Source organism: Anolis sagrei, chromosome 4, assembly GCF_037176765.1.
Source record: "Anolis sagrei isolate rAnoSag1 chromosome 4, rAnoSag1.mat, whole genome shotgun sequence".
Classification (NCBI taxonomy): Eukaryota; Metazoa; Chordata; class Lepidosauria; order Squamata; family Dactyloidae; genus Anolis; species Anolis sagrei.
In genome coordinates this window covers 141,354,715-141,370,055 of record NC_090024.1, presented here as the reverse complement: position 1 = coordinate 141,370,055, position 15,341 = coordinate 141,354,715, and the positions used below count along the sequence as shown (strand labels likewise).

The 15,341-nt window shown below is 42.7% G+C and overlaps 1 protein-coding gene across 2 annotated transcripts in view; it reads right to left on the bottom strand.

The window, feature by feature from the left end:
• Positions 1 to 13,840, bottom strand: part of VAV3 (vav guanine nucleotide exchange factor 3) — a 193,810-nt gene extending 179,970 nt beyond the window's left edge. Inside the window, exon 1 of one of the 2 annotated variants that reach the window (XM_060774052.2) lies at positions 13,484 to 13,840. In XM_060774052.2, coding sequence (XP_060630035.2) covers positions 13,484 to 13,687 — 204 coding nt within the window. In that variant the 5' untranslated portion in view covers positions 13,688 to 13,840. The remainder of the gene's footprint in view (positions 1 to 13,483) is intronic. The other variant, XM_060774053.2, reaches the window with a different exon arrangement.
• Between the last annotated feature and the right edge of the window lie 1,501 nt (positions 13,841 to 15,341).

Genomic DNA, 15,341 nt, shown 5'->3' with positions numbered 1-15,341 from the left:
ATTACATGCAGAAGATTAAGGCATGCATATATAATTTCATGCACAAAAAAATAATTAGGCCCAGGAACCAAAAATGCATATAAAGCTTATCATATTAATCTGAACCAAAACATAATTATAGTTACTTTGATTAAACTGCCATTGGGCAAAATGTATGCCTAAAAGTGCTTTGTTTATTTTAAAAAAAACAGATACCAGTGTCTTACCATTCCTTACCAATAATGCCTAAAGTATTATTTTCTTAGCAGATTATGAAGAATAAGACATTATTTACTGGGTGGCAACCATTCTAGTACATTATCCAATCAAGATATTTAAATGCTGCCTTTCCACAAGCTTTGCCAAGCCTATCAAAACACTTAATTTTTTCAGGAGGATTTCTAACACAGTTCATTCATGCAAAGCCTTGCTTGGTGGGCATGGTTGTGCCAAAAAGGAGATAATAATTATGTGAAGTGCAAATGAGATCTGTCAACTCCAAACACTGAATCTAAGTCTCAAAAATATTAAGTTCTAATGAAAGAAAGCAGACTTATATTGTCATGTAATATTTTAAGAAGAAAAGCAGTAGAATAAATGCAAGCAGTTGGATTCATGACTGCAGGCCAAGGAAAAGTGTGGCAACTAGCAAACATATTCTAACCATTGCAAGAGAAATTCTGTTGCCTATAGGGAATTTAGAATAAGTCCAACAGGCATACTCTACCAAGGGAACAGTTGAGTTTCTAATGTTTTTCAAATGCAAGCAAAAGTAGTTTCTCTTCCAAACCCATAAGCTTTTTGTAGTTTAGAATAGAAACCAACAGCACTATTTCATCTATAGTACATATTGTATCCTGTGTTTTCAAATCATTTCTGATTTACGGCAACCCTAAGGTACCATGAGGTTTTCTGGAGCTCAGAGTGTGTGACTCATCCACAGTCAGCCAGTAGGTTTCCATGGTCAAGTGGGAAATTGAATCCTGATCTCCAGAATCTAATAGTCTTATACTTAAAACACTGCACCATACTGGATAACAACAGAGCTCAAAGGATTAATATAATAAAATGGTCATAAAAACTAGCCCTCATGATTGGAAGCCTCTGGAACATGTTGTCCAAAACAAAATGTTTTGCTGTTTTGGTGACTTAGGTTTGTTGGGCACATCTTTATTTCGAGGAGGTTTTCCATTGCCAGGCATGTAGCCGGGGGGGGGGGGGGGGGCTTGAGGGACTTCAGCCCCCCCCCCCCCCCCGAAATTCTCATGGTGGTTCACGAAAAGGCCTTACTGGTGCATTTTATTCATGTTTATTCATATCATGATCTGATCACCATACTCAATATATCCCATATGCATGGGGGTATTGGGGTAATGATACAAAAGGTTTGCTAGGCTAGACCGTCTTTTACTCAGACTCAGCCCCCCCCCCCCGAAACTTAGCCCCCCAACCCCCCCTGAAAAAAATTCACACACACACACCCCAAAATGAAATCCTGGCTATGGGCCTGTCCATTGCCTTCCTCTTTGGTTGAATATGAGTGACTTACCCAAATCTACCTAATGGGTCTCCATGGCTAAATGGGGATTTGAGCCATGGCTTCCAAGACTTCTACACTGCTATAAAAACATCCAGATTACCTGCTTTTAACTGGACTATATGGCAATGTAATTCATATAATCCAGTTCAAAGCAAATAATGTGGATTCTCTGATTTGATAATCTGGATTATATGGCAGTATAGAAAGGTTCCCAAGAGTCCTAGGTACTACTCCACACTGGACAAACACACTTACCCATGAGTAAATCTTATTGTACAGAGTTGGACACCTAGAGAGTAAACATGCAAAGGACTACAAACTTCCGAGAAAATATTTCCTTCTGAGATATATCTGAATATATATGTGTGTGTGTGTGTTTATTATTGTCATTACTTTTTTGATTTTCACATTTTATTGTTTGAAATGAACATTGTTTGCATGTCATTTCTATAAGCATTACAACTGTTGCATTAATTGCCTAAACCCCATTAAAATCATCTTCTTGAAACAGAATTTAAGTATCCTTATTGAGTTGGGTTGCATTTAAAATGAAGGGTACTTATTCTCACCACCAATGTCAAATCCTTGGAAAGCTTCACCATCAGTTATCCCGGGGGGGGGGGGGGGGGTTGGACTTGGCTGAATTATATGTCATGTTAAGGCGATTGGGTGCTGTTACTGTATCATTAAGCTGAAGTCGTTCCAGCATTTACATTTGTTCCAAACACACATAATGAACACTCTGTGTTATCTTACTATGCCTAATTATCAACCTTTGGTATAAACTTTGAAAACATTTATTTATTTATTTATTTATTTATTTTATTTATTGATTTACTGCATTTGTTGACCGCCGTTCTCAGCCCTAGGGCGACTCACGGCGGTGTACAACATATAAAAACAGTTTACAAAAGGGAATATCACAACAATAATATCAACATAACAATCATTAATACAATTACACTAAATCATCCGTGCCCTCTCATCGTAGAATCATAAACCAATCTCGTTATCCATATTCCGGTCCAGTCATCATTGCCAATTGTTGTAGCACTTAGTCGAATGCCTTCTCAAATAACCATGTCTTTAGTCCTTTGCGGAATGACATAAGGGAGGGCGCCTGTCTGATGTCTACAGGGAGGGCGTTCCACAGCCGGGGGGCCACCACCGAGAAGGCCCTATCCCTCGTCCCCGCCAGGCGTGCCTGTGAGGCAGGCGGGATCGAGAGAAGGGCCTCCCCAGACAATCTCAAGGTCCTCGTGGGCTCATAGGCCGAGATGCGGTCAGAAAGGTATTTTGGGCCGGAACCGTTTAGGGCTTTGTAGGCCAAGACCAGCACCTTAAATTGGGCCCGGTAGCAGATCGGCAGCCAGTGGAGCTGGAACAACAAGGGCGTTGTGTGCTCCCTGCGTCCCGCTCCTGTTAGTAACATGGCTGCCGCGCGCTGGACTAGCTGAAGCTTCCAGGCCATCTTCAAGGGCAGCCCCACGTAGAGAGCGTTGCAGTAGTCAAGGCGGGATGTGACCAGAGCGTGTACTACCGTGGCCAAGTCAGACTTCCCGAGGTACGGGCGCAGCTGGCGCATGAGCCTAAGCTGTGCAAATGCTCCCCTGGTCACCGCTGAAACCTGGGGATCCAGGCTCAACGAAGAATCCAGGATCACACCCAAGCTGCGAACCTGCGCCTTCAAGGGGAGTGCGACCCCATCCAGCACAGGCTGTAACCCTACACCCTGTTCGGCCTTGCGACTGACCAGGAGTACCTCTGTCTTGTCTGGATTTAATTTCAATTTGTTCGCTCTCATCCAGACCATTACAGCGGCCAGGCACCGGTTCAGGACCTCGACAGCCTCCTTAGTAGCAGGTGGAAAGGAGTGACAGAGTTGGACATCATCTGCGTACAGATGACACCGCACCCCGAAACTCCGGATCATGCCCTCTATGAAATTATTCAGAATATAGGTGTACTATTATTCTGGAGAATTGTTCCCACCTTTCCTGCTGAGAAGTGCATTCCCTACAGTGGACAAAGGAGGAGGGGCAAGAAACTACTAGGATTGATGAAATCTGAGATATGGGGAAAATTTCCGTTACCTAAGTCAACAGACTATGTCTTTTAAAATGATACTGGCAATCCTTGGAGCCATTTTAACTCTTGCTCTGGACTTCACATACATGAAAATCTCTGAAGGGCAACCAGGATGGAAATAGGCAAGATCCTGAAGTGAAAAGATATATCACTAAATTCTAAGGTAAGGATGGTCCATCCCATCATATTCCTAATATCTGTATTTGGACATGAAAGGTGGAGAGTGAAAAAACCTGGTAGGAAGAAAATCAACTCATTTGAGATGTGGTGCTGGGTATGAGTTTTGCAAATACTATGGACAGCTAAACAGACAAATCAATGGCTCCTAGAACAAGTCAGGTCTGAACTCTCCCTAAAAACAAAGATGACTAAACTGAGACTGTTATACACTGACCATATCACAAGAAGAGATGATTCATGGGAAAAGACAATAATTCTGGTTAAAGTGATGGGCAATCAGATAGACTCAGTTAATAAATACGTAAGATCTAAGCAGGGGTGTTGAGGACTTGGGGGTCTCTCATTCAAAGGGATGAAGGCCACTTGAAAGCAGTTAACTATTTGTTTGTTTTATATCCCATCTTTATCTTTCTATCAACAGATAACTCAAACTGCATGACAATAAGGCTAAAAAGATGAGGGGTTTTCAATAAACAAAGATAGATAGATAGATAGATAGATAGATAGAGATTATAAAATGTAAAGCCATTTTAAAAGCAATTATAGAATCATAGAGTGGGAAAAGACCTCATGGGCCATTTCGTCCAAATCACACACAAAGCACCCCGACAGAATGTTAAAACATATTACCAAAGCATAAAATTATTTCAAAACATGGCAATGGAGGCAAAAATGTGCCACACACACCATAATAAAAATTTTCTGGAATCAGTTAATTATCAAATGCCTGTTTAAATAAAAATGTCTTTGCCAGTAAAGGATCACAGAAATGGGAACAACTATCCCACAGATGGGGCATTTACAGTTTGGAAGTATCCACCAAAAAGTCTCTCTTCTGTGTCTGAAGCAGTCTATAGGAATAAAGTGGTTTATAGTTTAAGATACCAGTCTATTGCTATGGGACCAACCAAAATTGATCACCTCTAAAAATGCAGTCCTACATGAATGTACTTGATCTCATCAGGGTCAGACGAAGGCTTTTGCGCTTTAAACAAAGTATTCCCTGTTCTGTAGCTATTCCCCATAAAGAAGCCAATCAGACTGGCAGCTCTGAAATGGCAACAAGAAAGCATCTGATGTTCTACCTGAAGTTGCCAAGGTAAATTAATGGACTTGGAGTAGGCCATGCAGGAGACCTAGCTCTCTTTCTTTTTCCACTGCTGCTCTTTTTATCCCATAGCAACCTATTGCCTGAGACATCTGCCACACTCTTCAAAACAGTGCTGAAATCAAAAGGTCCTTTTTTCAGCAATTGCGCTGCCCATCTACAGACACCAATGGAAAAAGGCCACAGTGTGGTTGCATATTCTATTGGTTCCAATAGCATTCAGAACTAGTCCAATTGACAGCACCTGGGAGGTCAACCAAACTTGGCTAATTCTATGTTTTCCAATGTGTCACTTCAACATCAGAGCTTCTGATATATCTTGACAGGATCTTTCTGGCAGATTTAATTTTTTTCAAAACTATATTGCAAGCAATGGGAAGGAGTACCAAATAATCAATCTGAGAGAGTTCTGCATGTACAGCCATTCTTTTCCCCAACCACAGGTTTGATTCCATTACATGGCTTCAAGATAATTCTGAATTATGTCAAACCTATTATATGGTGGGTTCAGGGTTTTTGTTTTGTTTTTATAAGACTGATTCAGAAGAGGTTGCCATTCTTTTCCTTTGAGGCTCAGAAAATGTGACTTGACAAAGATCACTTTTCCCATGACTGAGCAGGGATTTGAACTCTGGCCCCCAAAGTCCCAATCCAACATTCAGACCACATTGGCTCATCCTCATGCACGGGGTGTCTGCGCCCTACACCACTGGAGAAATTACACTGTTTAGCCGTATTGTACCACCTGACATCTGCTGGGAATTAACAACCAATAGTTAAAGGACCACGGTAGTGACATCTCCAGCTCATCCTCTGTTTGGGTATCAGACAGCACACCAACGACTTATATCAAGAAATAGTTTCTAAGATCTATAGAGACACTCATTGGAACTCCTCAGCAAGCAAGTGTCCAAAAGTGGCAGGCTCAAACCCAGGACCTCAATCAATGGCTGATACTAGATAAGATATTCCCTCCTGGGCACACAGAAAACTGGGCAACTTGGAAGGCGCTGAACAGACTGCGCTCTGGCACCACAAGGTGCAGAGCCAACCTTAAGAAATAGGGCTACAAAGTGGAATCCACGACATGCAAGTGTGGAGAAGAGCAAACCACAGACAACCTACTACAATGCAACCTGAGCCCTGCCACATGCACAATGGAAGACCTTCTTGCAGCAACACCAGAGGCACTCCAAGTGGCCAAATACTGGTCAAAGGACATTTAATAGAATACTAAGTCTGCAAATTTTGTATTTTGTTTGTTTATTTGTCTGTTTTCTTAATGCAATACAACTGTTTTGGTTCGCTCCTGACATGATAAATAAATCCACTGACGCACCTCTTTCTTATTTCTGAGAGGAAATAGGTGGGGTGGTATTCCCCATTGTGAATCAGTCCCTCCCTATTTCAGCGGTGGAAATCCATGCCATCGAACATGCCCCGGGGACACCCTCCAGAAGCCTTAATTCATTACTAAAGTTAGGTGACACAGCATCACAACTAACTGGTGCTACTTTGTGGCTATCATGAGTCTGTGGAACTCCCTTCCAAGGAAAGCTAGGCGGGTGTCCTCCCTATTGTCATTCCTGCCAGCAGGCAAAGCCTGTTTTTTATTCAAAGCAGGCTTTTAGCAGCTGAGGTTTCTGAGGAACTGGGAAGGAATGGGCTAGTACACCTTTAACACTGCTCGTACTTCAGCTTCGATCATTGTACATCCAAGACTACCATAATTTGTTTTACCATGTTTTAACATTATGACAGTGTTCGTATTTGTGCCGGTTTTTAAACTATGAACAACTTTATGCTCCAGTTTAGGGGGGAAATGGCAAAGTGTGTGTGTGTGTGGGTGTTAAAAAGAATGGTTAAACACACAAAACAAAAGAGAGAGGGGGAGAGAAGACCATTAAGCCTATATCTCACGTGGCACTTTGTTCAACCTTCAGGCAACTGAACTAAGATATCTTTTGTCCCTTTCTTGCACAGATATAAGGGAATTCACTCCCCATATTACTTTCAAATGCATCCTTCTTACTTTAGGCATCCTAGTTGGCACTGTAAGCAGCTCAATAGAAGCTCTTTCAAGCCTACTATTTGAGATCAGTGCAACAAAAGTGTCATCATTCTGGCTGAACTGGGTTGTACAGGTCAAATGGTTTCCTAATACCTCTGCCTCATCCACACACATAACCTACCAAGTCCTCTGAAATACAATGCCCTATTCAAGGTACCAAAACACAAAACACAGCAGTGACATCCCATTGCCTTTCTTGCCATCAATTTTCTCCAAAGGCCACGTAATGCATAAAAGTGCTCTTAGCCCCTATGTGTTTTATGCCAGGAGAAAAGTGGGCACGTGTTTCTACATCTGCCAATGAAATCTTCACAGGACGGAAAGAGCAGAAGCTTTGTTTTTTTCCTATCATTTTTTTATAGCTTTGGGGCTCTTTTTATCTATCCCCTTGTCTGTTGCAATTACATATAACTGGAATGGAGGCAGTCAACTTCCTATTCACATTGTTTTAGATGACAGAGTTCCTCTTTCGTTTTGTTCCTTCTTCTTTTTTCATTTGTGAACTATCGAGCCAAGCTGATCAGGGCTGACTTAGGAAAACAAGGTTCTCAAACGTTCAAGAAATAACCCACACATTTTTGCTTGCAAAATAGCACTATTTATATATCTATATCATAAAAGTAAAAAATTCATATGCATATATGAATTGATCTACTGCATATTTTATGTATTTTCCCACATCCAGAGAGCCCTATATCTCTGGTCTACAAAGGATCTGGCCCAAACTCGGCACACGAGCCCACCATGACCAACTTTAAATACTGGCAGGGTTTGGGGGGAGTTAACCCATGTTGTTGGGAATTATAGTTCACCCACAATCAAAGGACACTCTTTACCCAACCAAGGATGGATCTGGAACAAACTTGGCATACATAACCACCAAGACCAACTTTAAATACTGACAGGGTATTACTCACATCCCTATGCACTTTCTCATGCAACCATTAATAACAAATGACTACTTATAATACCACTATGTCACAAAATGTAAAATAATTTCTGTTCCTGGTTTGAAAGTGTTATTTCCTGTTTCATTGTGTGGTACTTACTTTGAAAGTTTCTACTCCAGAAACTTCATTTTTGTGGCTGCCACAAACTATGTTGAATTGGTTGAGACTCAATGAGATATTAATTGAAAGAGTATAGCAAAATGTGCTGCAGAGTATCCCACAAAAACAAAGTTTTAGAAGTTTAAAAAAAATCCCATGTTTTTATGATAGAACCAATAGGGAAATGACATTAATAACCCAGGAACAAAAATCGTGTTACATGGTATATTTATCATTACAAAATCCCTAACCTGGGCATCGGAGGTTTCCTAAACTATATTTTATTTTATTTTTTATTTATACCTCGCTTTATTTCCCCTGAAGGGGACTCAAAGCGGCTTAACGTAAAAGCATCAGCATAACCATTTAAAATATACAAATATGTGAACATAAAAACAGGATTAAATATAAACAGCATTTTTAAGATTCCCAGTTAAACAAAATTAAAACAAATTCGAAGTTAAAAACAAGTGTATATAAGAACACAAAAGAACATAGTCAGGGATGCAAAACTGTATCTTTTCCCTCCATCCTTGACAGACTATTCCTACAAAGTTCCAAACATCAAGAGAGAGAGAAAAAAACAATGGGATGAAGAAAAGGCGAAATATTGTTATTACTGATGGGGGGTGGAGTCTGTTGGTCTTATTTGTTTATTTGTTTCCAGATCTAACTGATCTCAGTATGCTGATGATACCCAAACATATTACTCTGTGCCTTCAAAAACAGCTTCAGATAAGGATAGCATGTCTTCTTTGAATGAATGCCTAGAGCAGGTAATGGGCTGGATGAGGAAAAAACAAATTGAAACTGAATGATGAGGAAAAGCAAATTGAAACTGAATCAAGACAAAACAGAGGTGCTTGCCATCAAGGTGGTCTTAGGAACCCTTTTGGCAGAGAAGGCTGAAGATCTCTCCACCTGTTATTCTCTTCCTTTTTGGTGTTGGTGAACTACAACTCCCAGAATTCAAAAACAGCCTCCCCCAACCCCACCAGTATTCAATGTTGGCCATGTAGATAGTGTGTCAAGTTTGGTGCAGATCCACTGTTGACTGGGTTCAGAGAGCTTTTTGATTGCAGGTTAACTATAAACCCCAGCAACTACAACTCCCAAATGTCAAGATCTATTTTCCCCAAACTCTACCAGTGTTCACATTTGGGCATGCTGAATATTCATGTCAAGTTTAGTCCAGATCCATCATTGTCTGAGTCCACAGTGCTCTCTGGATGTAGATGAAATACAACTCCAAAACTCATGGGAGTTCTGTGTGCCAAGTTTGGTTCAATTCCATTGCTGGTGGAGTTCTACTGTTTGATTATTTCCTTCTCTACCTTTCTTTCTTTCCTTCTCTCCTTCCTTTCTTCTTTCCCTCTTTCTCTCCCTCCTTCTCTCCTTCCTTCCTTCTCTACCCTTCTTTCTTTCCTTCTTTCTCTCCTTCCCTCCTTCTTTGACTCCTCTCTTTCCTTCCTTCCTTTCTGTGCATGTGTTTTGTGTGTGTATATGCATATATGTGTGTATATGTGTGTGTGTGTTTGTGTATATTTATGGGGTTTTGTGCATGCGTTGCAATGTAATGTATTGGGGGCATGCTTTTTAAGTCCCTTCTGCTGTGTTTTTCAGTGTTTTTATGAGTGATGGTCACTCGTTGGCCTGATAGGTGTATTGTGTCCAAATTTGGTGTCAATTCGTCCAGTGGTTTTTGAGTTATGTTAATCCCACAAATGAACATTACATTTCATTTGTGTCCCCTGCCATGCGTTGCTGTGGCTGAGTCTGGTGATCTGGAAAATAAAGTAATGATAAAGTGCTGGTTTTTAATATATGTAATTCCTTTATGCTTGTGGGTAAGCAGTATTTCTTGCTGTTTCTTTGTCAGTGTTGATGTGGAGATTGTTTGGTTTGCCTACTCGGGAACATGCAACATATAATTGTCCTTCTTTAGGGGTCCCTTTCAAATCTAGGATATTATATCTGTGTGTGTGTGAATCATATATATCTATCTATATCTATGGCTGAATGGCTCTGTTTGGAGGGTTTTGATTATGTTTTCTTGCCCTGGTGAAGGGAGTAGGACTGGATGGCCTTAAGTATTTTCTGTTGGTCATGGGGGTTCTGTGTGGGAAGTTTGCCCCAAATCTGTCATTAGTGGGGTTCGAAATGCTCTTTGATTGTAGGTGAACTATAAATCCCAGTAACTACAACTCCCAAATATCAAGGTCTATTTCCCCCAAACTCAATCTGTGTTCATATTTGGGCATATGGAATAGTTGTGCCAAGTTTGGTCCAGATCCATCATTGTCTGAGTTCACAGTGGTCTCTGGATGTAGGTGAACTACAACTCCCAAACTAAAGGTCAATGCCCACCAAACCTTTCTAGTGTTTTCTGTTGGTCATGGGCAGGCCCGTAGCCAGGATTTCATTTCGGGGGGGGCTGAATTTTTTTCAGGGGGGGTTCGGGGGGGCTGAGTTTCGGGGGGGGGCTGAGTCTGAGTGAAAGAGGGTCTAGCCTAGCAAACCTTTCGTATCATTACCCCAATACCCTCATGCATATGGGATATATTGAGTATGGTTATCAGATCATGATATGAATAAACATAACAGTTTAAATAATGCACCAGTAAGGCCTTTTCGCGAACCACCATGAGAATTTTGGCGGGGCTGAAGCCCCCCGAGCCCCCCAAGCCCCCCCCCCCCGACTACATGCCTGGTCATGGGAGTCCTGTGTGTCACCTTTAGTTCAATTCCATCATTGGTGGAGTTCAGAATGTTCTTTGATTGTAGGTAAACTATACATCCCAAGAACTACAATTCCCAAATGACAAAATCAAAAATTTTTGAGTGAAGGACATACATTAGGTTGTTACAGGCCTGTAGCCAGGATTTTGTTTTGGGGGTGGGTGGGCTAAGTTTGGTTTGGGGGGGGGGGGCTGAGTCTGAGTGAAAGAGGGTCTACCCTAGCAAACTTTTTGTATCATTACCCCAATACCCCCATGCATATGGGATATATTGAGCATGGTGATCAGATCATGATATGAATAAACATAACAGTTTAAATAATGTTAAATAATGGCCTTCTCACGGACCACCATAAGAATTTCGGGGGGGGGGGGTGAAGCCCCCCCCCCCCCCCCCCGGCTACATGCCTGGGTTGTAGGCCTGTTTGATCAAGAAAAAATTTGTTTCTAAAATCGATTTGTAATTGGGGTGTTTTTTTGTTTCAATATTTAAAATATTTACAAAACTTTCCAAAAAAATGTTTTGTTATTTACGAAATTTCGTAAATATTTACAAAACATTTTGTAAGTGTGAATGTTGCAGTAATGGTCACCTTGATTAGCATTGAATGGCTTTCATTTCTCCCACCCTGGACATTCCATAGATAAACTCCATTTGTCTAGTTTCCAACAGACCTCTGAATTAAACATGATGTGAATGTACTACTAAAAGGGAAGTCCCCCACAAAGCCTAAAAAGTTAATTTCAAAAATTAAATAGTTATAGAATCAAAGCTCCAAAGATAAATTACGAACATTGTTATTATTTAGAAAAGTTAACTGTTTCTCAAACGTAATTAAAAGTAGCTACCTTATTAAGTTATTTATTTCTAAAATCAAATGATGCAGACCTGTGTCCCAAAACATTATCCCACCGCATCCAGGAAGTGCCAGGAGGAGGAGGAGGAGGAGGACGCAGGAGCCGGAGCCGATTGGATGGCGCGCGCGCGCTCACCCTTACACCCGGCCTCCGCGCGCCATCCAATCGGCTCCGGCTCCTGCGCCCTCCTCCTCCTCCTCCTCCTCCCAGCTGTGTTGCAGGAAGTGCCAGGAGGAGGAGGAGGAGGAGGAGAGCGCAGGAGCCGGAGCCGATTGGATGGCGTGCGGAGGCCGGGTGTAAGGGTGAGCGCGCGCGGGCCGGGCGCCCAACAGGCAGGGGCGGTGCTTGGCTCACTGGGTGTGCGCTCGCGCCGCCCCTTCGCCCCGCCCGCCCCATTTACTGCTGGGGTGCTTGGGAGCGCCGGATTGGCTCCCAGGCACCAGCAGCACAGTCAGCAGCCTCCATCCCATTAACGACACGAGCTGAAGCTCGTAAAATATATGGGGCTGCTGTTTCGATATTTTTAAACCCTTCCGGGTTTAAAAAAGTGTTTTGATATCGCGTCGGATATGGTAAAAATAACGAATTAATAACGAAATAACGAAATAACGAACGAAACCGCACAGGCCTACTGGGTTGTTAGGTGTATGCTGTCCAAATTTGGTGTCAATTCGCCCTCTGGTTTTTGAGTTCTGTTAATCCCACAAACGAACATTACACTTTTATTTACATAGATGACCACAATTAAAACGTAACATTATTTATTTATTTTTAGGTTCTTGTAGGTTTTTTCGGGCTATAGGGCCATGTTCTAGAGGCATTTCTCCTGACGTTTCGCCTGCATCTATGGCAAGCATCCTCAGAGGTATTTGCCCTCTGATGAATTCTACCTCTGAGGATGCTTGCCATAGATGCAGGCGAAACGTCAGGAGAAATGCCTCTAGAACATGGCCATATAGCCCGGAAAAACCTACAAGAACCTAGTGATTCCAGCCATGAAAGCCTTCGACAATATATTTATTTTTAGTATGATGATTATTTATTATTTTAAGTTATTATTATTATTATTATTATTATTATCTCCTTTGCAAAAGAGCTGCCAGCTTCCCCAGCTCTAATAATATTTTAGAAATAAAATATTATTAGTATTACTCCTACTCCTACTACCACTTCATTGGATGGTTGTGAGTTTTCCAGGCTATTGTTTAATTTATAATGGCCAAAGTTAAAACATAACATTACTATTAATTTATTTTTAGTATTATGATTATTTAATATTTTAAATTATTATTATTATTATTATTATTATTATTATTATTATTATTATTATCTCCTTTGCAAAAGAACTGCCAGCTTCCCCAGCTCCCTGGAGGCCCTCGGGTTAGAAATAAAATATTATTAGTATTACTCCTACTCCTACTACCACTTCATTGGGTGGTTGTGAGTTTTCCAGGCTATTTTTTTAAATTTATAATGACCAAAGTTAAAACATAACATTATTATTATTTATTCTTAGTATTATTATTATTATTTAGTATTAGTATAATGATCTCCTTCTTAGCCAAAGAGCTGCCAGCTTCCCCAGCTCCCTGGAGACCTTCAACCTTTGTTCTTTCCAAACTCTCTCCTGGGAAGCCTCTTCTGGGCGCATCTGGCACCTCTTGGCCCGCTTCACAAGGCATCCTCCCCGGAGTGAAAGGTGGCTCACCTCCGGAGAGGCAAAGCCAAGTGACCTCCTGCATTGGAACAAAGGCATTAAGGAGGCGAGGGAGAAGAGCGTGGGACGAGGCGGAGAGAGAGAGAGAGAGATGGGGAGAGAGAGAGAAAGGAAGGAAGAGCCAAGGAGGAGGCACCCCGGCAGCCGGACTTTACCTGGGACATCTGCGGCCTCAGGTTGATCTCCTTGAGGTTGATGGAGCGGGGGCGCAGGTTGTTGAGGAGCTGGCAGAGGAGGACGCCATCGCGGAGGGTCTGGGCCAGGTCGAACACCTGCGCCGCCTCCCAGGTCACCCGGTGGTTCGGGGGCAGCACCCGGCACTGGATCAGCCAGTGGGCGCACTGCTTCCACGGCTCCATGCGCCCGGCGCTGCTTGCCCGCACAGCCACAACTCCGCTTGCCTGCCTGCCTGCCGGCCGTCTCTTGCGATCGCGCTTCCTTCCTCTGCCTTGCTTCCTCTCTCTCTCTGTCTCTGCTCAGAAGAAGAGCAGCCGCGGAAAGGCAGCCAGGGAGCTTGCGCGCACCCGCCTTGCTTTCCTGCCTCGGGAGCGCGCGCGCAAAGCAGCAGCAAAGGCAGGAGCGCGCCCTGGGCTCCTTGGCGGCTGCCTTTGCTTTCCCTGCCCCACAAAGAGTTGCGGGGGGTGGGCATGAAAGCTCCCCTAGGACGCAGCAAGAACCCCTCTTCCCCAAGTCGATGGCTCTCGGATCTATTCCCTAGTCCAGTGTTTCTCAACCTTCATAATTATTTTATTTATTTACTTTGCTTGTATACCGCAATTTCTCAGCCTTGTAGGCGACTCAACACGGTTTACAACAAGAGCAAAAGTCAATCCAACAGCATACAAAATTTAAAAACCATTAACAGCATAATATACAAAATGACACATCAATAACAACACATTAACGTCTCGTAACTAGACCTGATCCAATTCGTCTTCCATAATTCTGTTTCCTATATTCATCGTGTACATTACAATTGTTTAACCGAAGGCCTGTTCGAACAGCCAGGTTCTTAGTTTTCTTCGAAACACCATTAACGAAGGGGCTGATCTAATGTTCATGGGAAGGGCGTTCCACAGCCGAGGGGCCACCACAGAAAAGGCCTTGTCCCTTGTCCCCGCCAGCCGTGCCTGTGATGCAGGCGGGATCGAGAGCAGGGCCTCCCCAGAAGATCTTAGAGTCCTGGTGGGTTCATAAGCAGAGATACGTTCGGATAGGTAGCTTGGGCCAGAACTGTTTAGGGCTTTAAAGGCCAACGCCAGCACTTTGAATTGAGCCCGGTAGCAAATCGGCAGCCAGTGGAGCTGGTGCAGCAAAGGAGTTGTATGCTCCCTGCGCTCCGCTCCTGTTAGTATCATGGCTGCCGAGCGTTGGACTAGTTGGAGCTTCCGAGCCATCTTCAAAGGCAACCCCACGTAGAGAGCGTTGCAGTAGTCTAAACGGGATGTAACCAGAGCGTGGACTACCGTGGCCAAGTCAGACTTCCCAAGGTACGGGCGCAGCTGGCGCACAAGCTTTAACTGTGCATAATAATAATGCCGTCACCCCTTAAAACAGTTCCTTATGTTGTGATGATCCCTCAAACATGAAATCATTTTTGTTGCTACTTCATAACTGTTATCAATTGTAATGTAAATATCTGGTGTGTTTTCATCGACGGGACCAAATTTGACACAAATACCCTATACACCCGAGTTAGAACATTTATGGGTTGGGGGGGGGGGGTGATTTTGTCATTTGGGAGTTGTAGTTGCTGGGATTTATAGTTCACCTAAAATCAAAGAGCATTTTGAACTCCACCAACAATGGAATTGAACCAAACTTGGCACACATGATTCCCATGACCAATAGAAAATACTGGAAGGGTTTGGTGAGCATTGACCTTGAGTTTTGGAGTTGTGGTTCACCTCCATCCAGAGAGCACTGTGGACTCAAACAATGATGGATCACGACCAAAGTTGGCACAAATACTCAATATGCCCAAATGTGAATACTGGCGGAGTTTGGGGGAAA